This window comes from Hippocampus guttulatus, chromosome 15, assembly GCF_054856545.1.
Source record: "Hippocampus guttulatus isolate MCC_2025c chromosome 15, RoL_Hgut_1.0, whole genome shotgun sequence".
NCBI lineage: Eukaryota > Metazoa > Chordata > Actinopteri > Syngnathiformes > Syngnathidae > Hippocampus > Hippocampus guttulatus.
Genome location: NC_141275.1, coordinates 5361908 through 5387895, shown reverse-complemented (window position 1 = coordinate 5387895; position 25988 = coordinate 5361908). Strand labels below are relative to the sequence as shown.

The 25988-nt window shown below is 42.1% G+C and overlaps 1 protein-coding gene across 7 annotated transcripts in view; it reads left to right on the top strand.

The window, feature by feature from the left end:
- Nucleotides 1-1017: 1017 nt before the first annotated feature.
- The window catches only part of auts2a (activator of transcription and developmental regulator AUTS2 a), a 300321-nt gene continuing 275350 nt past the window's right edge, over nucleotides 1018-25988 (top strand). For 6 of the 7 annotated variants that reach the window (XM_086130426.1, XM_086130424.1, XM_086130429.1 and 3 more), the window contains exons 1-2: nucleotides 1018-1204; nucleotides 4310-5038. In XM_086130426.1, coding sequence (XP_085986552.1) covers nucleotides 4763-5038 — 276 coding nt within the window. In that variant the 5' untranslated portion in view covers nucleotides 1018-1204; nucleotides 4310-4762. The remainder of the gene's footprint in view (nucleotides 1205-4309; nucleotides 5039-25988) is intronic. The other variant, XM_086130423.1, reaches the window with a different exon arrangement.

Genomic DNA, 25988 nt, shown 5'->3' with positions numbered 1-25988 from the left:
CAGCAGTTTCGGCGGGGATGGAGACCGCTTCTCATTTTGTTATGCTGTGGGAATTGGTGGCTTTAATGACACAGGCGGCTCGGACAGTGACTCAGTTGCCTGAAGTGGAGAACATCCCAGTGTAACATTTCCCTCCAAATTCGGTCTCTCATTTTTAGTCATCCACAAGCAAACATATTTTTTTTAAAAATTGGCCTTAAGATTGATTGACTTGTCTGACTGACTGATTGATTGATTGATATATTTTGCTAGGCCTTGACGACGTTCTTTGAATTGAGTGTCATTCTGGTCTATTTCAGATTCAGATTCAGAAAACGTTACAGAAGCTCCAGTAGGTGAGAGTGACTCAGTTATTGATGTCAGCGTCCAGTATGAATAATAAAGAAATGGTATAGAAGGTATAGAAAGAAATACATTGCTGTCCCTTCAGTTCGGATTTCGTTCACTGCTTTCTTTCAGCCTTTGTCAAATTGTGTTATTGCTGATGTGAGTCACGTCATGATACGTCAAGATGAGTGTTTCCCCCCCCCCCCTTGCCGTTTCTTTGTTAGAGTTTTGTTTTTCTTGCACTATACACCGTATACAAGTATCAGAACATTGACTTTGAAGGGGTGCTCGACAGTGAGGGAAGCCACTGAAATAACCTTTCATTTTTAATTGCTCAGCAGTCTAAAAGGAAACATAAGCCATCTAATTTCCTCAAATCCTCATGGAGTGAAACATTGAAACACAAATACTCCCTTATCTTGTTTTTAAATGGTTAAAAAAAAAACTTTCCAAGAACATAAAGAACTTACTGAGACCACCTTAACTTATTGTCATTTTCTTCGTATGTTTTAATGTCCCGACGCTATTTACCCCCCACGCCCCCCCAAAAAACAAAACAAAAAACAAAACATCCAGTCTCGCGCTTTCAAAAAAACCCAGCCTCGAACCAGCCAAGTGAGACAGCACTATTTGCGTCGAGGAGGAAGCGTGTAGCATGTAAAGCGGCACTGCGGCACCACCGTATCCCTGCGCCCCGGTCCCCGAGTCTCCGGGATCCTGGAAGTCTGAGCTGGGGAAAAGCGGAGGGTACCTTTTTCCTTTGCGGGATCTATTTTGTCAGCTCCGAACCTCCTCGTGCTTTATTTATTTATTATTTTTTTAATAATTAACCGACGGACTGCAACTTATCCGGACGGTCCCTCCCCCACTCGCCAGGGTTTGCATTATTTGGTTTTGCATGCCGTGTCTTGGAGAGAGAGAGAGAGAGAGAAAAAAAGAGGCATGCTTTTGTTGCGTGTGCTTGTATGTGTTGTAGTGAAAAATGCAGCTCGGAGATCCCGGGCAGGAGGCAGTGCCAGCCCGCCGCTGCTGCTGCTGTGGGTTGCACTGGATTACAGAACCGGAGATTTCTATTGACAACACCAGGCAGACAAAAAGAGACTGTGAGCGAAGACAAGGGGAAGTCTTTGACAAGACTAGGGGGGAAAAAGAAAAGAAAAGAAACGGTGAAAGCTAGACCAGTTGTATTCCAGAGATCGTTTTTTTTGGGGGGGGGGGGTGATATTTGTGCAGGATGTGTGTCATCGAATGAGTGGCTGAATGGGCATCAGGTTAAATGCAGTGATGCTGGATTTATTGTGGTTAAGGTGCATCTGTTTATGAGAACACAGGCGATATTTGGATCTGTTTTTTGGGGGGGGTTGGTTGCTGCATTGTTAAATCCTTGCATACAGAAATGTGATGTACATCTATCTAAAATCATATATTTTGTTTGGCATTTGTCTTAGTGGGAGGGGGGGGGGGGGAATAAATAAATAAATGTTTGACTCACTTTGCAGGATTGCTACGCTCCACTACATGTGCAAAAGCAGTAATGAGCCACATTACATGACAACTTGTGTCCAAGGAGACAATGTGAAGTTGATCAGGGTGCTTGACTGTGACAAATTGGTTCTGGTGTGTTTGGTGATGCATTCAAGGTGCAATACCTCTGCGAGTTACACCCACCGGTATATGGAGGTGTGCTTGTTCAAAGTAATGCTTTATGAAAGGCTGCGTTTTATTGCATGCATATTACATGTCCTATGACGTAAGGGATTGACACACAGATTTATATCTGGGGAGACTATAGCTGTCTATAGGGCCAGACCTACACTTTAGTTCATGCTTTGGATGTGTTTGAATTGCTGCCTAAAGTGGATGCAGCGGTCACAATAACATAACATAAGTGAGAGTGAAGGCATGTCATGCCAGAGTCGACCACACTCTTGACATAGTTAAGCCCAACATGATTCCTGCCCTGGCCATTTTTTTAAAGTTATTAAAAAAAAAAAATCATTATGTCTTCTGGCTTGAAACGGTAGCTGCACATATAACAGGTGTTTTAAAGACGAGCGGAGAAATAACTACCATTTCATACTTATTAGCTGATGACCACTCTTGTGGTGTGACAAACGATTACTCGACAAATGATCAATTATTAAATTCATGTACAACTATTCTGACATTCCATTCATGGTATAGAGACTAATTTAAAAAACTGCAAATTATCTGATTTCAGCCGCTTAACAGCAAATATTCTGTGATGCGTGTAAGCAGACTGATTAGCTTTTTGTGTATAGTCAAAATAAGACATTCCCGACCATCTGCTTTTCGTTTGGAAAACAATGATCATTTCCTCCTATTTTCTGACATGTGACGGACCAAACTAGAAAAAGAATCATAATTAATTTTGGATTATGTAATACTAGTCATGTTCATCTATTATTAAAAATAATGATTCTTTGCAGCAGGAGTATGAATAATTTGTCATTAAACAAGACCAAATAAAGAATTGTTAAAAAAAACTGCTATTAGAAATTTTTTTTGCAAAAGACACAAGTGCATTTTTTTGAGGGGATTAATTAATGGGATAATCGATTGATGATCCATCCTTCCATTTTCTAATCCGCTAATCCTCACGAGGGTTGCGGGTGTGCTGGAGCCTATTCCACTGTCTTTGGGTGGTAGGCGGGGGACACCCTGAACTGGTCGCCAGCCAATCGCAGGCACACATCGACAAACAACCATTCACACTCACATTCACACTTCAGGTCAATTTAGAGTGTTCTAACCTAACGTGCATGTTTTTGGAACGTGGGAGGAAACCGGAGAACCGTGACGAAAACCCACACAGGCACGAGGAGAACATGCAAATTCCACACAGGAAGGCCGGAGCCGGAATCGAACCCATGACCTCCACACCAATCAGTCATCTACCTCGAATAACGACTCGATTCTTAAAATATTCAATCATGACAACCCTAGACAGCCAACCGGAGAATTGAGATCACAAACCTGTTGACGGAATATTGGCACTGTGTGGGCAGAACAGGGTTGTTTGATTTATACTTTGATAGTCAGGATGATGCACCACTCCTTAAAAAAGAAATAATTAAAAAAAAAAAACTTTCCCATCTCAGTCAAGACCATTTGTGTGAAATGTTCTGTCATGCAAGTTTACTTTACAGATAAATTAATTTAGGACAGCCCCAAATGTTCTCACTTTATTGATTTGATTAAATCCGCTTGGTACAAGAGAAATTAAGTACACCCGCATAATTAAATGAGAACTAATACTTGACCTGTTTTAACAAATATTATTTAATTAAATAAGATGTAATTTAACAATATGTGTAGCACCGGCCCTTATTGAGTGACCCTCACGTATCGAACCAAAATATAGTGACAGCTCACAATACCGTATGACGCAGCGCAGTTCCACACCAATGCAAGTTACAATCATGAAAAGTGTTAATATGCGAGGATAAGCGCTTTGGATCACGGATGGATGGTTCTAATCATAATTCTCTGACAGCATCTCTTAAGGCAAACGTTCTCTTGTATAGGATGTCATTACATTACAGCGGTCATAATGTTGTGAACGGTTCATGTAAATTAATTAGCGGCTCAGATTTGTGTTGCGCTGGGTTGTAAACCCGCAATATGTCCAATGAATAAAATGCATGTCATCGTAAAATCCACGTTGAGTTGAGAACTTCTGCAAAATAAATCAAAAAAAAAAAAACCTCCGAGATGTTAGTAAAATAGTCTTCCCAGACATAAGGATGTTGTATCCGGTTTTATGGCCCTGGAGATTAGGGAACCAGACGAAACTATTGCCATCCTCATCAAACATTCATCTTGCATTACGGAGAATGGCACAAAGCTTCTGTATCGTCTGCCACACCTTTTGGAAAATGGCACCATTAAACTGAAAAGTGCAGTTCAACTCTGCGGAGTGATCATGTTGCAAATGGCTTTCTCTCTCTTTATCCGACAGGACGGCCCGTTTGCTGTGTTTGGGCAAAGGAGAAGAGAAGAGGAAAAAAGATGCGACGTCACATGACTGGACTCGGACCGGCGGATCGTGCTCGCTCAGCGGACTTTTCTGTTAACTTGAAAAGCTTCTCCTGCCGGGGCGACGGACATCTTCACGATATTTAATTGAGGATTTTTTTTTCCCAGCGCTGTTTGTAGGATTTGATGGATTGCTGCTGGGGACCGGTTCTGTAACTGCAATCGAGCTTTGATTGAGTGACCCGATGCAGTTGGACTTTACCTGTCAAGGGCTTCATCTTTTGGATATTACATGCTTTACCTTGGATCCAATGTATTGATCATCATCACCGGGATATCCTCCTCCAGGGATTCAAGTGGATTTGGAGCACTTCCCCGATTTGATCCTTGAAGACTTTGCTTGTCGTTAAGAGCGAGGTTGATCTGGATCTTTCCTATGAAGGACATGGATGGCCCTCAAACTAGCGGCCTGCGCAAGAAGAAGTCGAGGTCGGAGAGGAATCGGGAAAGGAGACCGAACGGGATCAGCAACAATCATGTTAAGGGCTCCGTCTTTCACTTCTCATCTGACTCGGAGCGGGAAGGCAACAGGGAGCCCCGCGCATCCCGTCCGAGACCCCCACGGAGAAAACGAAAGGAGTCTACTTCTGCTGAGGAAGACATCATCGATGGCTTCTCTATCGCCGGGTTTGTGACCTTGGAGGCTCTGGAGGTGAGTGCTGAGCTACCATATGATAACCGTATGACCTCTCGCTGCGTCTATGTGGATGTCTCCGGCTTGGATGTGGTTGGTATCGATCTGCTGCCGTTCTGGGCCGGTCTGACTGTTGCATGCAGGCTCTTTTTTGCCTAATGTGCTTATTGTGAGGTTGTGGAGTTGAGCAGTCGTGGCTTTAAATCTAGCGCTTGCACTCGAGGTGACTATCGGTGTCTCTGAGAGGCGTCTGTTGTTGCGCGCTCAGTTCTGGATTCCTTTGCACAAGAGTTTTCCCAGCAAAGTGATACTCCACATGAGGGATGTTCAGCTCCGCTTGTTGTGGCTGTTGCACGTTTAGTCGCTCACGACTGAGGGAAAGCGTTTGATCCACGTCGCTAGAAGTTTAATCACACCGGCAGTGATTTATAGTCCTCTGACTTGTCCTTTGATTGGCACAGGCTGCCTTCCCAATGACATAGTTCTGAATTACGGCTTGGATCAGCAAGGCATTTAGACAGCATGACACCATATCTTTATGTAATGGAATATGTGTGTGTGTGTGTGTGTGTGTGTGTGTGTGTGTGTGCGCGTGTGTGACACATTTCTGACTACGATGTTGTGCTACAAGTATTCAGAACAGCCCTCCTTGGCAAGGATACTGTATCTATCTTTAAATGTGTTCCTGAAGGTACTTCTTATCTTTTAAATCTGAAATGGATGACATCTCTATCCTCATTGCGATTGTTTCAACATGCCATGGTATATATTTAGAAATATTGTGTCACTATTTGTTAACAGCTTGGTCATGTCTCTCTGCTCACATTGTCACTTCAAGTTCAAGTTAACTTTACTGTCAAATGTGCTCTATGTGTAACGTACAGCACAGATGAAATTTCTTTCCTCTCGACCACAGGAGAGAGAGGAGCCGCTGCAGGTGCGCGCGCCGCCATCAAAATTTGTGCCGTGTTTAAAAATCTAAAAGGGCAAAGATAACATTCTATGATAAGATAAGATAAGAAAACCTTTATTAGTCTCGCAATGGAGAAATTCTCAATTCACAGCAGCAAAGTTATGAAAGCAAGAAGTAGAACAACAAAATATAGGAGCTGCTGGAAAGGCAGCCACTCTCGCGGCGCCATTTTGAAGTCAAAATAACAAAAATAACACAACACAACACATAGGACACAGACAGTCGTGCAATCTTCACCACTTTTCTGCATACACTTTGTTGTCTGAAGCAGTTCTAGATGAAAGAGGAGAGGATCAAAGTGTCCTTTCACCAGTGGATCAGAGACGTCATGCTGAAAATGTGCACACGTCTGCTACAAGCTAAGTTTTGAAAGCAAACACGAGGCTGTAACGTCCATTGACTAAAAGAGATGAGTTCACTTCTCCTGTCCCACGTAATCCGCTTCAAACTCCAAGCCGCGACTCCCAGTTCCAAATCCGCATCGGCGCTCCGCGCTAACGCTCCTTTCTTCTCATCGTCGGCTCCTCAAGCCTTACATCCATCCAGCCGCAGACCGTTCAACAGCACCGATCTCTCCGCTGAACAAAGCGGAGAGATCGGTGCTGTGAAAAATGCTGCCCATTACAGGCGCAAGACACAAGCGGCCCGCGATACTGTGTGCTTGTGTCTCACCGTAGGGTGCGAATCTCCAAGGTTGAATCATTTATATACATTTCTTTTTTAAAGCATTTTAGGGGACTGTTTGCGTATGAGTTTGTTTGACCGTATTCTGAACCATCCATGAATCGATGATTATACCGAAATTTAAATGGTTCGTTGTGTTTCATGACCACCTCTTCACAGCATTTGGTGAAAACTGGCTGCGCAGTTTTTACATAAGCCTCCCAACCAACCATCCATCCATCCATCCATTTTCCGAACCGCTTGATCCTCACTAGGGTCGCGGGGGGTGCTGGAGCCTATCCCAGCCATCTCCGGGCAGTAGGCGGGGGACACCCTGAATCAGTTGCCAGCCAATCGCAGGGCACACAGAGACGAACAACCATCCACGCCCACACTCACACCTAGGGACAATTTCGACTGCTCAATCAGCCTGACATGCATGTTTTTGGAATGTGGGAGGAAACCGGAGCACCCGGAGAAAACCCACGCAGGCCCGGGGAGAACATGCAAACTCCACACAGGGAGGCCGGAGCTGGAATCGAACCCGGTACCTCTGCACTGTGAAGCCGACGTGCTAACCACTGGACTACCGGGCCGCCTTCCCAACCAACCAATTTACTCTTATTATTTTTAACACATTCATCCATCTTTTTTTTTCCTTTTAAACTGACATTTTGTTGGCTTTGCCTTTTTAAGGACAACTTTGTTTGAGCCAGAGCATTAACATTTGCATAAATTATACAGCTAGGTCGTTTCTTTGACATTGTTTGTATAAGGGAAAAAAACAAACAGTTTCTGGCTTCACAAGGTCAGGTTTCTTCGGATAACACAGTCTGAGTTGCATTTCCTTATCGCTGCTGTGTGATCCCAATCCCGTGTTTCGTTGGTGTGACCAAATCTCAGGGATCTGTGCATTAGCGTTTGTCCTCACTGGTACCGTCAAGAGAGTCAGATAAAGATATTTTCGCAGCTCAAGAGGCCTTTTAAAATTTCCCCTTTCAAGTCAGAGACCTCTGTCCTTTGTCACTTCCATTTGTGTGACCTTGTTTCAAAAGTTCATTCTGTCAATGGTTTTTAGCCTTAATTTTTTTTCTCAGAGAGTAATGACGGACAGTCAAGTGGGTTTATTGAGCAGCATTTTAGTTTGAAAGGTCATGAATCATCACCAACCTAATCAGGTTTGCTTTTATTCTTCATTGCTTCAATGCACCTTTCTTTTCCCACCATCTTTGCAGTTCGGTGTCGATTTCCACTGGCTGAAAAAGCCAATTTTCACTCTCAGTATTATAACAAAACAGAAAAGATCAAGCTGTCGATGTTGAAGGCTCCCAATCAAGTGATTTTTGATGACCTTTAAGACTGAAAAAGCTGATCTTTAACAGATGTATTTAATTGTTGACATAATCTTCACATCCAATAAGCGTCTTTTGTGGACCATTAAGTGCAATTTGAATGAAAGAAATGTCTTTTTAAAAAAGTATATGTTTATAGATTTAGCGCTATTGTGTTTGGTTCCACCAGTCGCCGATAGTGTGGTGGTACACACGCCGGACTTGTGTGCGGGCAGCATGAGATCGGTTCCCACTCAGTGACGGTGTGAATGGTCGTTTGTCTCCGTATGTGCCCTGCAACTGACAGGCGACCAGTTCAGGGTGTAGTCTGTCTTCCGCCCGAAGTTATCTGGAATAGGCTCCAGCAACTCCCCGCGACCCTGTTCATGATAAGTGGTGTTGAAAATGGATGGATGGGTGGATGTTTGGTTGCGACCTGACATATCTGGTAGCGCCGCGTGTCTGGCTTGCTTGAGAATGAGAACGCGAATGTAATAGGAAGGAATTTAAATTAAAGACGACAAACTGAAAAGCCGACATCCATCCATACATAGGGTGCGCACCGCATTTCAAGGCACACTATCAATTTTTGACAAACATTAAAGGAATTTAAGTGTGACTTATGGTCCGAAAAATCCAGTAAAAAACATTTACGTACTCTGTAGATGCTTCACATGGTGTAGTTTTCCAGGAAGCCAATAAATAGATGCTTTGTTTATGTTGTAATTGTTCTCGAGTCGTGCACAATTACATCACATCACCAGTGGCTCTTGTTTAAATGAAGCGATATTCTGATGAGATCAAACCAAGAGAGGAACATGCACGGGCTTTTAATCTGTCACCACCATGCTGGAGTGACATTGCTCCAAGGCTTGCTTTTCACGTGCATGCTTATATATTAGCTCACACCTTCTCCTTTTCTTTGCAATGTCACTGAGACCCGCCTTGCCCTGAGATGACACACCCGCTTGAGATTCAATTAACATGTGGTACAACTTATTCTTTTTTGACTAAATCTTTGTGCAATGGATGCCATCTTGAGTTCCATATTGAAAATTGGCTACTGTTAGTCCACGAGGAAGTACATTGCTACCGTTTGGTGTTCCCTGATTACCTACCATTATCTGCATTCATATATAACACAGTATGTCATTTTAACATTTACATTAAATCTACTGCACATTTGTTTTCATGAATTGCTCCCAATTATTTATATATATGCAGTATATATATATATATATATATATATATATATATATATATATATATATATATATATATATACAGGTATATATTTAGCGTGTGACATGGGGATCTCTAGAAATGTATCATGGGCTTCATTTGCATTCTTGCCATTACATTATGTTGTCACGTGAAAGGGGGAAAGTCACGTCTTGACAAACAAAATACTGCCTGTCTCACTGCATCCTGATAGAACCATACGTGGATTATTTATTTTGCTATGCTTTGCAACTTATTACTGATGCACAGAAAATGAACAGGTGCAATGTACTAGCATCTCCAAAAAAAAAAAAAGGTTCATGGAACCTGACCTCTGACCCTTAACATTCTATAACAGCACTTAATGACCGTCGGTACTATTGAATGCAGAGCTAGTGAACTTATCACATCATTGCTTGGCTACCAGCCCTGCACTGCTTCGATACTATTTACCGGAAGTAATGCCAAAGTGAAATGTCTATGGGCACAGTCACGCGAGAAAAAACGTGCTGTGCTTGTGCACGCTTGACACCGAAAAGCCTGCTTGTTAATAAACGCAGACTGGCAGAGTTTAGGTGGAGCACGATGTGTTGGTTCGATGTTGAGCACACAAAGTTGGCTTGTAGGTGTGATATAACCAATGTAACCGTTCGTTTTACATGTTCGAGACGATGACTGCCACTTTGCATAACAGAAGTGAGTGCAATGAGTCAAATAAGCCACCATTTTGGAAAAGTTGCAGTTGTGAGGTGAAGCCCAAATGAGAGTAGCAGTGGCAGACAGAGGAGTGAGGGGTAACTGTGGCCAAACATACTACCATTAAACTCTCGCCTCATCATCACGTTAGTGATCCACTAACCAATCCTCCATCTCATCACAGTATACATCTATCAAACACACGGAATTTAAAGCGAGAAGAGAAACAAAACAATAGAATTACTCAGATTAGGTACTGTAGGTTCGTACAGCCAGATGAAGCAAAATAGCATCTGAGGAATAAGAAATACTTCGAAATAAATCATCGAGACAATGGAGGTGAGCAGCCTAACGTTGCGGCATCTTCATTCCACTTTTGCTGTATTTTAATTCCCACCTGATGGTACCTGACAGCATGTGTGATGTTGCAGGCTCCGTCCACTAACGTTGTGAGAAGAATGTGGGGGGAAAAATAACAATAAAAACCACGGCATAACAGACAAGCAGGGAAACGAGTACACGTGACACAATTGGCCCGAATAGCAAGAACCATTTAAAATAAGGCTGTCAAATAAAAGTGCAAACAAGTTCTGCACAATTGAACCCGCAGCCACTCATATTATTTCTTAACTCATTTTGACCAAAATCACACACACACACACACACACACAAAAAAACCCTACTCATTTCCACTAAACCTAAATAGTCAATATTTCCCATTCTGTTTTCTTATCTAGCCAGAAGTCATTTTCTGTGATGTATCGATTTTACAACAATACCAAACCACCCTCGACCTGAGAATTTGGCACACTCAAACAATTGCAGCCCCGTGGTCGATTCAAGCGGAGTCATCGCAGCGCATGTGGGCATTATCCAGTGAAGAGCTCAATGAAATGATCATCGGTGCATTGAAATGTGAGACATTCAAATTACAAATTTCGGCGCGTTTAATTGATAGCTATTGACATGTAAAGTACAGCGGCAATCCTCTCCTTCAGCTGTAAGGATCAACTTCTGTAATTATGTCAATAAAGCCTCCTCTCAAATGTCCTAATGAAGATAATGAATTGCAGTTGAAGGGTCTGCAAATTTGTTCTCCCACGTAAGCCGAAGTATGATACTGCTGGCAACAATTCAAATCCCAGCATTGAAAAATAAAAACCCAAACAAAAACAATTGATTTTCGCTGCACAGCTCCAAGAAACCAGCCTGAGGGACAACTTGTAAGCGCGGGAAGAAAAGAACACATTGATTGATGCTTCAATATAAGAAGTGTGGATGGGTGGGGGGGTAATGTGAAATAACTGTATTGACAAACTGTTTTGAAAAGGATGAAAATAAAAACCCCTTCAAATTTCAAATGAGAAACATACATGAATATCAGGCCAAGTTTTCTTCATGCTTTTGTCACAAACACATATACACAGGTTGCGGATAACCGGCTCTTCATACAGTGTGTGTGGATTTTTTTTTTGGACAGTATATCTCGTATTTATTAGAGCATTTTACACATATCAGTCAGACGAAGACAGTGATGAATGATGTGCAGTCAGGTAGCGTGACAACTCTTGGAATATGTTTTTTCCTTTGTTTTGGAAGTTTAACCCTTTTCAGGGACAGCGGTTACGACAGTGGACAGCTTATCATGTCACAGGTTATTGTTTTTGATGCATGAAAGGGTTAATGTCATGAGTCTAATCGGTTAGTGCAGGGGTCGGCAACCCAACATGTTGAAAGAGCCATATTGGACCAAGAAAACAAAAAACAAATATGTCTGGAGCTGCGAAAAATTAAGCCTTACAATGAAGGCAACACATGTTGTATGTATCTATATTAGCTAAATTAGCCTAGTATCAAAATGAATAAGTTGGCTACAAATAAACATTGAGACTTCATGATTAAATGTTTTTTTCCCTTGCAGTGCATCCTTTAGAGCAGGGTGCATAACCTTTTTGACCAAAGATCTACTTTTCGATCAACCAGCCTCCCGAGATCGACCCGTTCCCGCACGCACGCACTTACACACGCATGCCGTAATGAGCAACAGCCATCACGGCCCCAAAGGTGAACGAGGAATGGGACACACTTTTGCAGCGTGTTAACTATTGTAGCTCATGTGTACCGTTTCAAAATGCTCCTCTCGGCCCTCCAGGTTCCCATTCTTTGCTAACCCTCATTGAATTGTACATGAAACACCATTTTTTTCAAACAACAGCCACCTGCCCGGCATCCCATCCTGATAATAGAAACGTGTGTCGCAGGCTATGACGCAAATCTTCATTGACAGAAACTTTGTTATACACATTTTTACAGCATCGGAAAACAATAATGTTTGTGTCATGTTTGTCCTCCTACAGAAACAAAAATATATATTTCCCACACCCATCTTTTTCCATTTTCAAACATTTTTGAAAAAGCTCCAGGGAGCCACTAGGGTGGCGCTAAAGAGCCGCCTGCGGCTCCAGAGCCGCAGGTTGCCGATCCCCGAGTTACTGAGTGACGTTGTTTTGTGTCTCAAGACGTCTCCGATCGGTTTATGGCAAAGCACAATGTGGCAATTTGGATTCCCAAGTGTACAAGTGAGTGAGAGGGTAACTCCAGCTGTTCCTAGTTTGGGGAAATAGATTCATTTTGAGTGCTCAGCTGGCTTAACTGAATGATATCATCATCATCATATCCCTGTCTCATCTTCACATAAGCAAGGAGATTAGAGGAGTCAGGAAACAACCAATCAAGGAAGTAACTGGGGTGCACGAAAACAATTGGCCTTTTATTCCTTTGGATGTTTTTGAAGTTACAGAATGACAGCGGCAAGATGCGATCAATGCTTTTGTGAAATTCAAATACATACGCATGTAAGAACTTTTTGGGGGGCGGGGGAGGAGACGACGTTATTATTGTTTACAATTTATATTTGCAATTTATACGAAACCAGAGTAAACTGCTGTATTGTAAAAAGTCAAATGTTTCTCCTGGTTTCTGCATAATCATTCAATTTATTGTATTGCCATGAATGAAACGGCCTCAGTTGGCGAGCTGCTACTCCCAGGAGCCTATTGATCGGCCACCACTGTACGCTCAGCTCAAACAGGAACTATTTTATCTCGTGTTGATTCTCCAATTCGACCACACATGCTGACTAAACAGTACAACCTCCTCCATTGGCACCGCACCGCTAGGCTGTGATACACGTTTTACAACATGGGTGTTATCTTTCCCTTCAGGTTGGTTATTTTGCCACCTCAGTTGACCTCTTCAGCTGTTACAAACGTGTGCTGGGTAATTGGATTCGAACCGCAAAGAGCAGCAGGCCATAAATGCGTGTTTTCGCTTTCAAGGGGGGTGGGAAATGTAAATTCTGCATGGCTTCCCAGTATTTTTATGTTGGAAAGGTAGATGCAAACAGTGTACTGCATGAGAGGACGATCACGGTTGATCTAATAAACACTCAAGTCACATCGCCCCCGTCCTGTCAGTCATCGAGGGGGAGGGAGGGGAACTGACAGTTGTGCATTCACATGAACTCAGGCAAAACAAATAGGTGTGCGGCAAGGGACTTGCAACAAGCGGCATCGATGTTCCAAGCTGACATCCAACAGAAGATTTGGGACCTTGGGACGTTCGAGCCAGATAGGGGCATTCAAACCTCAAAACTATGAACTCTTTATGTCCGATGGTTGAGCTACAGAAGGCTTAATGCGTCAGTTGTACCTTTGTACATTTCCTGTTCTGTGTTTATACTGTCTCCGTTTCACTGACACCAAGAAAAACGTTCCACTCAGACAATTTCCCCGAGGTCACAAAGCACTTTTTTTTTCTCTATGACCAGAGTTGACAAAGACGGAATACTGCTGTCTCTGAAATTTAGGACTGATAACTCACAACAATTTACACTCCCTTCAAGCGGCACATTATGTATGTACCTGTGTTTTAAGATAACCTTTGGCTAATGTCACACGCAGAGCGGCTGCATTGAGTCGAGTACTTCTTTTTACCATTTTTAAAGCGCGTGCTGATATCACTAAGGACACCGCACCGCTATTTTGCTTTTTTTTTCCCTCGAAATCCAGCCATATCTAAGAACTGCCAGGACATACAGTATGTTTTGATTTTAGCATAACAATAACCTTCAGAAAAGCTGTATTTAGAAGCAGTGATCTGTGCAGATTTACTGAATAAATCTTACTTGTAGTAACTTGGGCGAATTAAAAACCGAGGCATGTCACGTAAATCACTCGCTTGTGTCAGTTCCTCTTCTTGCGAGCAAAATGAATCCATATGTCCCTCAACCATGACGTACTCCTTTAATTTGAGGCAAAATTCAAACCAGCTAAACCATAAAGTTGGACATTTGTTTTCATTCACACTCACATTTTATTTTTAATTTTTTTTTACATTTAGAAAATGCCTTCCATTGGCACTCATGAATACACCCATGTTTTTTTTTGTTGTTTTTTTTAAATCAAAGAACGGCCTCATCTAGAAATGCAAACAGAATACATTTCCAGGCCATTTCCTTTGCCTCCTCATCCTTGTCTTGACTCGGGCAGCTCCTGGTGACTGAGGGAGCAAAATGTTTGGCGATGCTGTTTGTCAAATGGCATCCCTGAAGTGGAGCCATGGCTGTAATCACTTGGCCTCTGTTGTGTGTAACAGGTCCCCAAATGAGAAGAGACTCTTTTGTGCTTAACTGCGGAGCCCATGCTCATTGCAGTAATGCACGAAATCATTTTTCTGTACTGTACTTTTATTTATTTTTTTTTTGCAGCCGGACCAGTGCCTTGGAGAAAATGGTCCTTTTGAGATCTCAAACCGATGTGGAACCTCTCTTTCCCATTACTTTCCATAATCCTTCTTTTACACTCAGCCCATTCACATGGATTCTCCACTGGCTTCCACTCCTGCTTCTCCACACAAGATGAGCTCAATATTATCACTAGAAAGCTGTTTACCAAGGCCCTATACCAAAATATAATTCATAATAATCACTTAACTCTGATAGATTAATTAATAGTACCGCCTCCGCTTTTCTGCGAAACTAACTGCTCTCGACTCTCAGTAGGAGGCTCCATGTGGGCTGGGGCTTCTTTAGATGTGTCATTTTGCTCCATTAGAAAGAGCTTTTCACTCTTCCCTGTGTACTCCGTCATTAGTGACTGATAAAGTGGTTTTGGGGCCATCCACTTCGATTGATCACTGATGAAAAAACGTGTCTTGCGGTTCTACTTTCATCTTGGAATGATAATTGAGACCTTTTAAGTCTAAGATTTTATCGCCTGATGCAATGGAATGAATCGCGCAACTTAAATGCATAACTGGGACCAAAGTGTGATTCGAGTGTTCAGTAATGATTCATACATGGTTGAAAACAGCACTCATGATGACAATGGATCGCGTTGATTGCATGACATACCCTTCAGTTGCATTCACACAATATGCTCTTTTCCACCATTACATATGTTTCTGGGACAAAAAAAGTTCCAGAACATTTGGAATACTACATCCAAGAAATCTGAATATTGATCCAGATGTAAGGCATCGGATTATGAGCCGCACTGTTGGCTTTTGAATGCTTTTACTGATGATATACTGTAGAACAAGTAGCTGTGGAAAACTAGCTTTAGCTTTTGACTTGATAGGCTACAGTAAACGGGTCCATTCTCTATAGTGCTTATCCTTACTTGGGTCACCGGTGGGCTTGACCTTATGTCAAATGACCTTAGACAAGAGGTGGGGTTCACGCTTCTGAAATGGTTGCCAGCCAATCCCTGAGAATATTTTAATCCCAAATTACAAACAACCAACATTACCTTGGTGGTATTTTTCGTCTTGAATAGCTTTGGTGACTATGGTTGACTGTCATACTGTACTTTTTTTTTTAAATCTCCACAAAAATACAGCTAATTTAAGATATACTACATCCAAATGTGTGTGTGTGTGTGTGTGTGTGTGTGTGTGTGTGTGTGTGTGTGCGTGTGTGTGTGTGTGTGTATGTGTGTGTTTCTGAAACACGTAATTGGTAGAACAATCAACGTTCATGCTGTGTGGATGAAAAAAACAACAAAGCGTCCTGCATGGATGCTGTGCCTGTTTGTGATCTGGAACAACGTTTGACTGAAAAATTTGTTCTAAATTAGTTTGTGAACAGGCACATTTGTGTCCACAAATTCATGCCTTTTGTAATGGTTTCATACTTGCACTCTCCAAACAACTTGGACTTAAGGTATGCCCCCTCCCCCCAAGCGTGAATGTGCCCTCATTCCAAAATGGGATTTTCAATCAAAGTAGAAGAGCAGCAGAATCATAACAGTTTTGCGTGGCAATGCGTAATGTGCCGCCAGCAACATTGCAAACATCCACACTTGACTGAATAAGACAAGGCTAATTAGTAAACATGGAAAAAGCAGCGTGTTAAACCATTGCTGTTTTGCAGAATGTGAGAGTACTTGATAGAGGCGGGAACATTTCATCTGTTTGCTGAACTCAGCGCTTGGGTGCAGTGTAATGCATTTTTGGATGCGGCAAAGTCCAGGTCAGGCTGTCTGGTACCTCTTGTCATAGCTGACACTGTCTAAGGGAGATGGAATACTTAATTGTGCTCTCTCTGTACGACCCTTTCCCATACATTTTTCTGCTATGTCAAAACACCTTTTTTTGGGTCTGGAATCCATTTCAATTAGTGTGAAATTTGCTCTTGTCTCCACAGCGTTGCAGAAGTAATGCCAGCCTGATTTTCCATTTGGCTAAAATCCCATTTACCATGTTCAAATAACTGTCAAATCGCATCATGTTAGCTTACATTTGTAAAAGAAATATTTATATAAGTCTGAATAAATTGATGATTTGAAAAAAAGGATAGCTTTTGACTGAAATTATTAATAATAATAACAATAATAATAATGCCACATTTTTACTGCACAATAGCAGCTTGGTTCTGCTTTTCTCTATTTGCTGCAGTTCTCTTCACAATAGTACAGCTGGAAACTGAACAAACCACGCCACTCTGAAGGCAGCCATAAAAAAATGACATAAACAATGTGTTGCATTATTACAGCAATGTGGCTGTTGACACTTATGAGAAGACCCCACTCAGCTGTCAACCATCAACTCTTCATCAACTATGCCTTCTCATCGCGACATGACTGAGCCATGAAAATATACCCGCCTAAAGCCTCCGGTTGTCGAAATACAGCCCACGGGTTCATGGTGGGGCTTTCAATGGCTCATCGAAAGGTGCAGGCTGACAGCTAGCTCATGAGCCCCTGCAGACAGACGGGCAGCAGACTCGGCTGCGATATCACCTCAAGGCTTGGTGTTGTATCGGTGAATGGGCTCACATAACGGAGAAATACAACCGTTTATGAAACACGATGGTCCGTGTTATTCAGCCTCTAACTCGCGTTGCGTGACAGATATTTGAGCGTGTCTTTTCTGATATAGTTACAGGATTGACAACAATGCTTTGTGTTCCGACATATTACAACAGCTTAAATCACAGAAAATAGATTTACACATTTTTCCCAAATCCTCGATGGCCAGCACGCCCCTGAAAAAATAGTTGTCAATCTTTGCACGTTTTCAGCAATTATTATACTGTATTCCGAAACCAATCTCTCCTCACTTTACGGCAGGGGTGCCCAAACCTTTTGGACCCAAGATCGACTTTTCGATCAACCAACATGAGCGACAGCCTGACACGGAGGCATGCGACACACTTTTGCAGCCTGTTAACTATTGTAGCTCACACGTACCGTTTTAAAGTGCTTCCCTTGGCCCTCTAGATCCCTATTCTTTGCCCATTCCCTCGGTGAATTGTACACAAAACAAACTCTGAATGAGAATAAAGACTAATGAGACTAACGATAAAAGATATAGCGCAACAGCTATGACCACAAGCTGCAATTGCAGACTGCTGAGCGCTGACAACTTCCGGCGACGCAGGTCACGCGCCACCGTTGGTTAAAGATTTACCTGCTTTATTTAATTTTATTTTTTTAATCGTTTTTGGTGAAAATGAGTCTGATAGGAGGATTAGAGTGCAGTGTACATTAACACACAAAACATATATTACTAACATGCACAAAGACACACAAAAGGCTGTTTTTTTTTTTCTTCCACTACACCTCTTGCGATCGACTTGGGACCAGTCTGCGATCTACCGGTCGAAAGCGATCGACGTAATGGGCACCCCTGCTTTACGGTGTCTTCAACGTTGATAAATACAAGGTTCTTGAAACGTGTAAATGCAGCACGTTCGTTGTTGGTTCAGTTCAGTCCATCTCGAGCCTTGTGTAACGCGTTTACACAACTGAAGTGAGCGCACACTCAAAAGATTGATTTGGTTATGCTAAAAGCAGGGCTTTGTCTATGCCGTGCAAGCTCCGGATGCAAACAGCCTGCGGACTAACCACTTGGCCTTATCACTCCATAAGCAGACCCCCTGATAAGGTATTATGTTTTCACAATAGCCCGCTGTGTTTACTCCAGCTTTTTGCAGTTTCCCTGGAGCGTGTGCCATAATAACCCAAGGCTGCCAATTACACAGAACAAATTTGTTCGCTCTGCTAAAGCCTCTCACCGCATCCGCCAGCTTTAAAATACTGACGGTGATCCGGTAGTGGAATGAAAGTGATGGATTTGACAGAAAAAAAAAAAAGCTGGGTAAGGCAGGCCCCCACTCTGACAATTTTGAAGATATCTTACCACTGTGAGTCTGAGTGCCGTTATCCTGCTCCCTCCTCGTTCAACTGCTGTGGAGGCTCATCCCTTGTTAACTCCTTGGTCCTCTCAGTGGAGCGGGAGAGCAGCTCTCTCAGTCATATTGATCTCTCAAAGCCGTGCGGTGGACTTTTTCCTGTATCTTGAAATAAATCTGGTATTATTGCCCAGGAGAAGTGATTTGACTCAACAAAGGATTTAATCCACACCGTCTGCATGGTTTCTTCCTCTTAAAATCAATTGATTGGAATGTTGTGCGATTAGGCATAGGCTAGTATTAGATTCTGACAGTATGATAACCTTGAGCAAAAATATCACGGTCTTACAATATTAAAATTACAGCTCTAAACTCCCCTTTAAAAGAAAAAAAAAGGTAACAAAAAAAGATTTTATTTTTAACCAAACGTAGAATATTTCGCATATTAAGAAACATGTCCCATGTTCAAATAAATGTTTAGAACAGATCATCATATTCGACCTTGGAGACTACTTGGGGTACGCTACCTAGGCTACCATGTTTTCTTTCTTTCTTTCTGTCAAGGACAATGCACATTACATCAACACAGCAAAGAAGCGTCTGGCTTGGTAATAGTATGCTGGAGTTGGGACAGTGGTTAAATCTCTTTTGTACTGTAACTTCTCAGCTGGGAAGGGGGGGGAAAAAAAACCTAAGTGACCTGGAAGTCTGACCTGTCAAAAACACATGTATAGAACATACAAATTGGTCCTTAGTTCTGTATTCATTGTTATACAGCATGTGACTTTGTAACATTTGGCATTGAACATTATATTGGAATGAAATTACACTTTTTCACAGCAGCTATACAAATACATCAATCCAATTATCTTACTGTGCTTTGGTTACTCTTTGTGAAATGAATACAATGTAAGAATGAGGAAGTGAGGTACCGTATTTTCACGACTATAAGGCGCCATTAAAAGTCTAAAATTTTCTCCAAAATGGACAGGACGCCTTATGATGCGGAGCGTCTTGTCTATGCGCTGAGTTCCAAAACCTGACTGACAGCCGACACGCTGTTTATATAGAGAAAAGGCGGAAGTGACTGTGGACAGGCATGCGGCAAAGAAGTCGGCCAATCAGTGAAGGGTGGGCGTGTATATATACATATATGGAGAGAAAGAGCGAGAAAAGGCAGACGTGAGTGACAGGCATGCGGGGAAGAAGTCCGCCAATCAGTGAAGGGTGGGCGTGTAAGTGGACGCTAAAGGTACGCCCCAAGCAGGTACCAACACCTGTATAGAGTGTGGCTATGTGCATTGTTGCAAAACAACTTTGGTTTTGGTTTCTAAGAACCCCCGAAAATAAATTCTACAAAGAGACACGCCTACGAAGCTCAGTTCAAACTTCAAGCCATCGGTTATGCTTTTGGCATGCGTGCCCATCTCACAGCAGCGGTGAAAAACCAAGTCAAGCAAATGAACTCTGAGCTTGCCGTTATTCCCGGAGGCTTGACTAAAGAACTCCAACCGCTGGACATCGGCATCAACCAGGCGTTCAAAGTAAAGTTGCGAGCGGCATGGGAACAATGAATGATCGATGGCAAACACAACTTTACAAAGAGTGAGAGGCAGCGCCGGGCGAGTTACGCCACAATTTGCGAATGGATTGTGGCTGCTTGGACGAACGTGTCTGCTTGCACTGTTGTTCGAGTTTTTGGCAAAGCCGGCATCATTTCTGTGGAGCCACATGGCAATGAGAGTGACTGACAACGAGAGGGAACACGGCGTTTTTGATGGATTACCGGTACTTGCACAATTGTTCAATTCTGATACAGAGGATGAGGACTTTGATGGATTTCTGGGTGATGATTGATCGAAAAACGTGAGTACATTGTACGATGGCTAAATAAAATACAACGGAACTCAGTTTTCCGTTGCCTTTTTAAAAACGTGTTTTTAGCTTGTATCTGTATGTCTTGGCATGCTACCGTATGCTACAAGCTAACGTGTTTTTAGCGTGCGCGCATGCATGCCGTATGTTTAAGCTGGCGTATGTTTTCCCACTTTAAAATTGCGCCCAATAATACAGTGCGTTTTGTCTATGTGTAAAATACAGAAATAGCACCCATTAATGAGACTGCGCCCAACCATACGGTGCGTCGAATGGTCGTGAAAATACGGTACTTTTAAAGGTCTTGCACTTGGCATTTAATGATGTGTACAATGATTTGCAGGCTCAGCGTGTGTCTACGTGTGCTTCCTTCTTTGCTGCATATCATTATCACCGTTTTAGACATGTCCTAGGGAGCTACAATTCCTCCCTCTGGAGCAGTCTGAAGGGAAGCTATTTAACAAATCTGTTGGCTGCCGTTCAGCAGCTCATCACAACAAACACTTGGTAGCTTATCATGAATTGAAAAGCAAGTATTACAATAAAACGGATGCCAGTACAAGTGTCTCGTGTTGAAATGCAAACTACTCAACATTGATGCGCAAAGGTTACAATCTTGCAGTACTTGGCTGAGAACCAGCAACCCAGACCACTTTGAATAGCTCAACGCAACATTATTTACAACTGGCTAGCTATAGAAAAAGGCTACGTTAGGGAAATCAAAGGGAAATTCGTTCACACTGAGAGGGTTCATCGTTTTGACGCCACTTTCCTTTTCATTTTTGTCGAGCCGCCAACCAAACGTCACCGTTTCAAAGCATTTATAGCGTGATTGCAGTGAATACTGCAATATTTTCAATCAATTTTAATGAGGCGCAGCTTAATCAGCAAGGAAAGTTTTGACTGAAATGAAAACATTAACAAGTGAACGGTGCATAACCAGAGCAGATTACTTTCCAAAAGAAAATTAAAAATCTTGTAAAGACCTCATTAAAGTAGTCTCCAAATCGCGGCGGATATCTAGTACGGTAATAACAACAACAGCAATAATAATCATCCCTCTTTTCCAAGCGCCCAGAAGGTTGCCTGAGGTAGGAATAACCAGCAAAGCGAGGTTTTACATAATTAATGCGCTGTAATCTGTACTGGAGCAAATACATTGGACACAGTTTGCCACAGTGGATTTAACTTTAAAACAGATACCAGTCCAGCTACTGCTCAAATACTACTCAATCCATCATGTGTTTTACCGACGGTAAACGTGCCAACAATCAGAGGATTAACCCACAGTTGGCGAATGCAATGCAAAACAAGGGAAATTGTTGATCGCATTGCAGTGAGGCTGCAAATCAATATTAAACGGATTCACACATATGAACAGTAAAGCTTTACCTCTGATCATATGGTTTGGAAATAACCTGAATATCACATGTAATAGAATCAAAATATTTACCGCACTATACGGGGGCTTTGGAGTATAAGGCGCACCTTCATGGAACGGTCTATTTTAAAACTTTTTATATATAGGGCGCACCGCATTATAAGGTGCACAGAATAGAAGTGACAACAGTGGCTGCCGTTGCGCTATACATCCACTAGATGGTGTTCCGCAAAAGGGAATACAATACAATGCAATACAATACAGCTTTATTTATATAGCCTTCACAACTGCTTTACAGAGCATTTAAAATGCTACGTCCAGGCAATCAGAATATGGATCCATATATAAGGCGCATTGGATTATAAGGCGCACGGTCGGCTTTACAGAACATTGAATGCTTTTAGTTGCGCCTCATGCTACAGAAAATATGGTAATTCTCACATAAAACTTCAAGCACTTCACGCTGACCAAATAGCCTATCCGGGTTTGTTTCACCTTTGCAGAAGCAAAAGCATGCACAAAAGCAATATCATTATCTGTAATGCCCAGGGGCAATCAATGCTTCATTTCACAGGAGTCCTTTTGCGGCAGAAAGAGCTCAGAGGAGAAGCGCCAAGTCCCTGGTGATGACGGCCTAGCCCGATGGGGAAAGTCAGGTTGACAATGATCGGTGATCCACAGACCTCGAAACTGCCTCCACCTTGTCTGACTATAGAACATTCGGTACAAAATCTGACAAAAAGAGAGGCGTTCTCTTAAGTTTAACACTGGATACTTGTGCAATTACAAAAAGGCTTGTGACACTTTACACGACAAATATCGTTTATTTTTGGGGAAGATAAGAGTGTTCCACTTTCTACGTAAAATGATCCTCCTATTTTTCAACATCTAAAAGACAGTGTTGCCTCAAATGGCGGGCTCCAGTCAAACAGACTTTGTGCCGCAGAGCATCTGTAAAACTGAAGTTTTTGGTACCGTTTAAAGACAAGCATTGCTGTGTGTAGCGTAGCGCAGAGGCTGCTAAACATTTCCACATTGACCATGAAGATTTGAAAAACTTAAGAATGATCTCATGTCCCCTGAAAAGAAGTGAGCAGCCTGGAGGGGGGAATGAATGATGCTCTTTGGGAATTTGTGCAATAAACAAATGCCCTTGGCCAGTCAACAATGGAACACAATGTCAATCTTTTATGGATTACAAATGAGCAAGTGATTCGTTTCATGCCTTACATATCTTGTGTGTGTATTTTAGTACGTCGCACACGGTTTACCAATATTGCACGCTCATGTACACTTCTTCCCTAATCGAATCTTGTTTTGGTCACACTGCCGCTCTATTACATGGATGGCATGATACGTTAGCCCACGTAAAGTGGTACCTCTACTTTCGAACATCTCTTCACTTGAAATTTTCAAGTTACAAAAGAAATTTCAAGATACGAAAGGTAAAAATACAGTATGGTCTGCTAATCGAGGATCCGAGTTTCCTGATCGCAACATAGTTATAGCTGCTCGACCATTGGCTATTCCATGGCATTTTCCTGGCATCCCATTGGCTAAGAGGGACCTCTACCATATGTGTCTACATGTGTAGATAGATAAATAGACAGATATGTGTCTATGCAGCGTCCTCGTCATTCTGCCCCTCGAGCCATGAGGCATTCCAATAGTTTTACGTAAATGTGAATCACCTAGAAAGTGTTCCCCAGTCCGGCGGTCGCTCACTATGCATTTTCGAAGGATTGTTAAAAGCCGACAAAAGCAAACGTCCTTGGATCAACTCCTTACAAAAACGCCAGGCAAAAACCATTTCTGAGCGAGAACATGAACTAAAGAGGGCAAAAAACGATAAGGACACATTTAAAAGTTAAATGACCATCATTTTTATTCTTTATTCTTTGGTTTTTACAATATGCACAAGTGTCATTTATTGTGCAATAATCTAACTGTAACATGTATTTGTTCCATATTTTGATGCTTTTATATGCTTTAGAAAACATTTATGTCAGAATTTTTGGGCGGGGTTGGAACGGATTAGGGCATTTACATGCAAAATGCATCTCTATTTACAAAATATTCGAGTAAAGAAATTTCTTCCAGAACCAATTAATTTCGTAAGGTGAGGTACCACTTTATACCCTCATAAAATATTTTTATTTTTTATTTTTTTATCTGTGTCAGACCCCACACATAATGATAGATAATCAGGCAGTTAACAGTTTGGGGCTTATTGTGCGTGCCAAGTCAAGACACACGCATAGAATAAAATAAATAAATAAATAAATAAAATCAAATAAAACCTCATTCATGTCATCTCCCAGATTCAACAGACTACAATGACTTTGTGTAGTCGGAAGGACAGCAGCAAATGGCGAACACAAGATAAGTGATGGCCACCTGTACTGATTATACTCTACTCTGTAATTCTTTCCCAAATTGCAGTGTCAGCACTAAGTTACTTTCACGGCCTGCGGAGCTGCGCCAGCTGCCTTTGCTAAGGTCAACTGCGACACCAACACAAGTCTCTCTTTTGGACACATGCTGCGTTTTGTACACGGGTACGCACGTGAAACGCCCACGTGTACTGACAATGTTTGAAAGCAAGCGTGTGGTGAGATTTCCCATGATCGTCGCTGACGAGGTGAAATGAATTATGTATCGCCCCCGAGTGGAAGTAGACAAATCGGCTTTGACAGAATGTTAGGAAGACAAGTCCACAAATAAAACTAACATGTTGAGCTTGGGGCGACAGGCAGGTTTGGCAAATCCAATAGAGCTGAAGCGGAGCGATGTGCAAAGATTAATAGTTTAAAACAATACAGGAGTTGGAACCACCTCGAGGATTTATCAGTTTAACGGCAGCATTTTTTTTCCCGATTGAATGTGAAAAAAGGGTGGCAGCCAACAAATCACCAGTGTGGCGGAGGAACATCAACTCATCCTTTTTTTGTGTGTACACGGCTCAGAAAAAAACAGCTTTGCTGACAGGAAAGTTTTTTAAATGTTCTCCAGTGTATTACTCACCAGACCTAAATCAAACCCGTTCTAGGTGTTAAAGCATGGCAGTTTCATAAAAGTAGAAAAAGCGGAGTAGCTTCAATTTAATATGCAAGGGGGTTTAAAAAAAGTGTTGACAAGAAGAGAGATGTGCATGTTTGTATATTCGGAAAAGAAACCGTTGCACGTGTCACCAGAACTTTTTGGATGGTAGTTTCAGGGCTCCATCCTCTGCTCACAAATCTGTCAGCGTATTGTCTTGTCAAATCGTGTATACATTTACACACTTGCCGTGCAGAGTGACAAATCCTGCAATACTGGTGTTGTTCACTTCTTCATAGTCTAGTCCACAGGTGTCAAAGTCAAGGCCCGGGGACCAGATCCGGCACGCCACATCATTTTATGTGGCCCGCGAAAGCAAATTATATGTGTCAACTTCCACGACCCGTGCTTAAATCTGTACTGAAATCTCAAATTGTCATGTGTAATAAAAAACTGTGACATTTTGCAATAACTTTGTGAACCGGTTTACACTCACTCGAACAATAATTGAACAAATACTTGACTGATTTCAAAAGTAGTGAGCCGTCATTTTTTTTTTGTGTGTACAAGTAATAATACGATGTGATGATTAAACATTTATTCGGTTTCACTGTTGTAACGGCCCTCCGAAGGAAGACGTAATTCCAAAGTGGTCCGCAACAAAAATTAGTTTGACACCCTTGGTCTAGTCGTTCCACTCTGGGGGCGGGGGAAGCTGTTTGGCAAATATGTCTTTGGCTGACTGATCTGTAAAACATAATCAGACTGTGAAGTTGGCGCTTGTTAGTGTTTCCTGCAGCACTCCTGCCCACATTCTGTATTCTGTCATGAATAGTTTTTGTATGCCTCTCACAATAAAGCAGTCGAAATTCAGGATATCGCTGTTGTAATAGTCCAAGCATTATTTCGGGAAAGCTTAATTTGTGGGTAATCTCATTTCCACTCCAAAGCAAACTGAAGATTGAGTTGAAAATGGATATCAGGAGTGTTATGGCTGTGAACCAACACATTTAAATACAATTTCCAGACTAACTGGTGGCATTGGGGTGAATAACTTGATCTTTTTCTACTTTGAAACCTGAGCCCTACTTTGA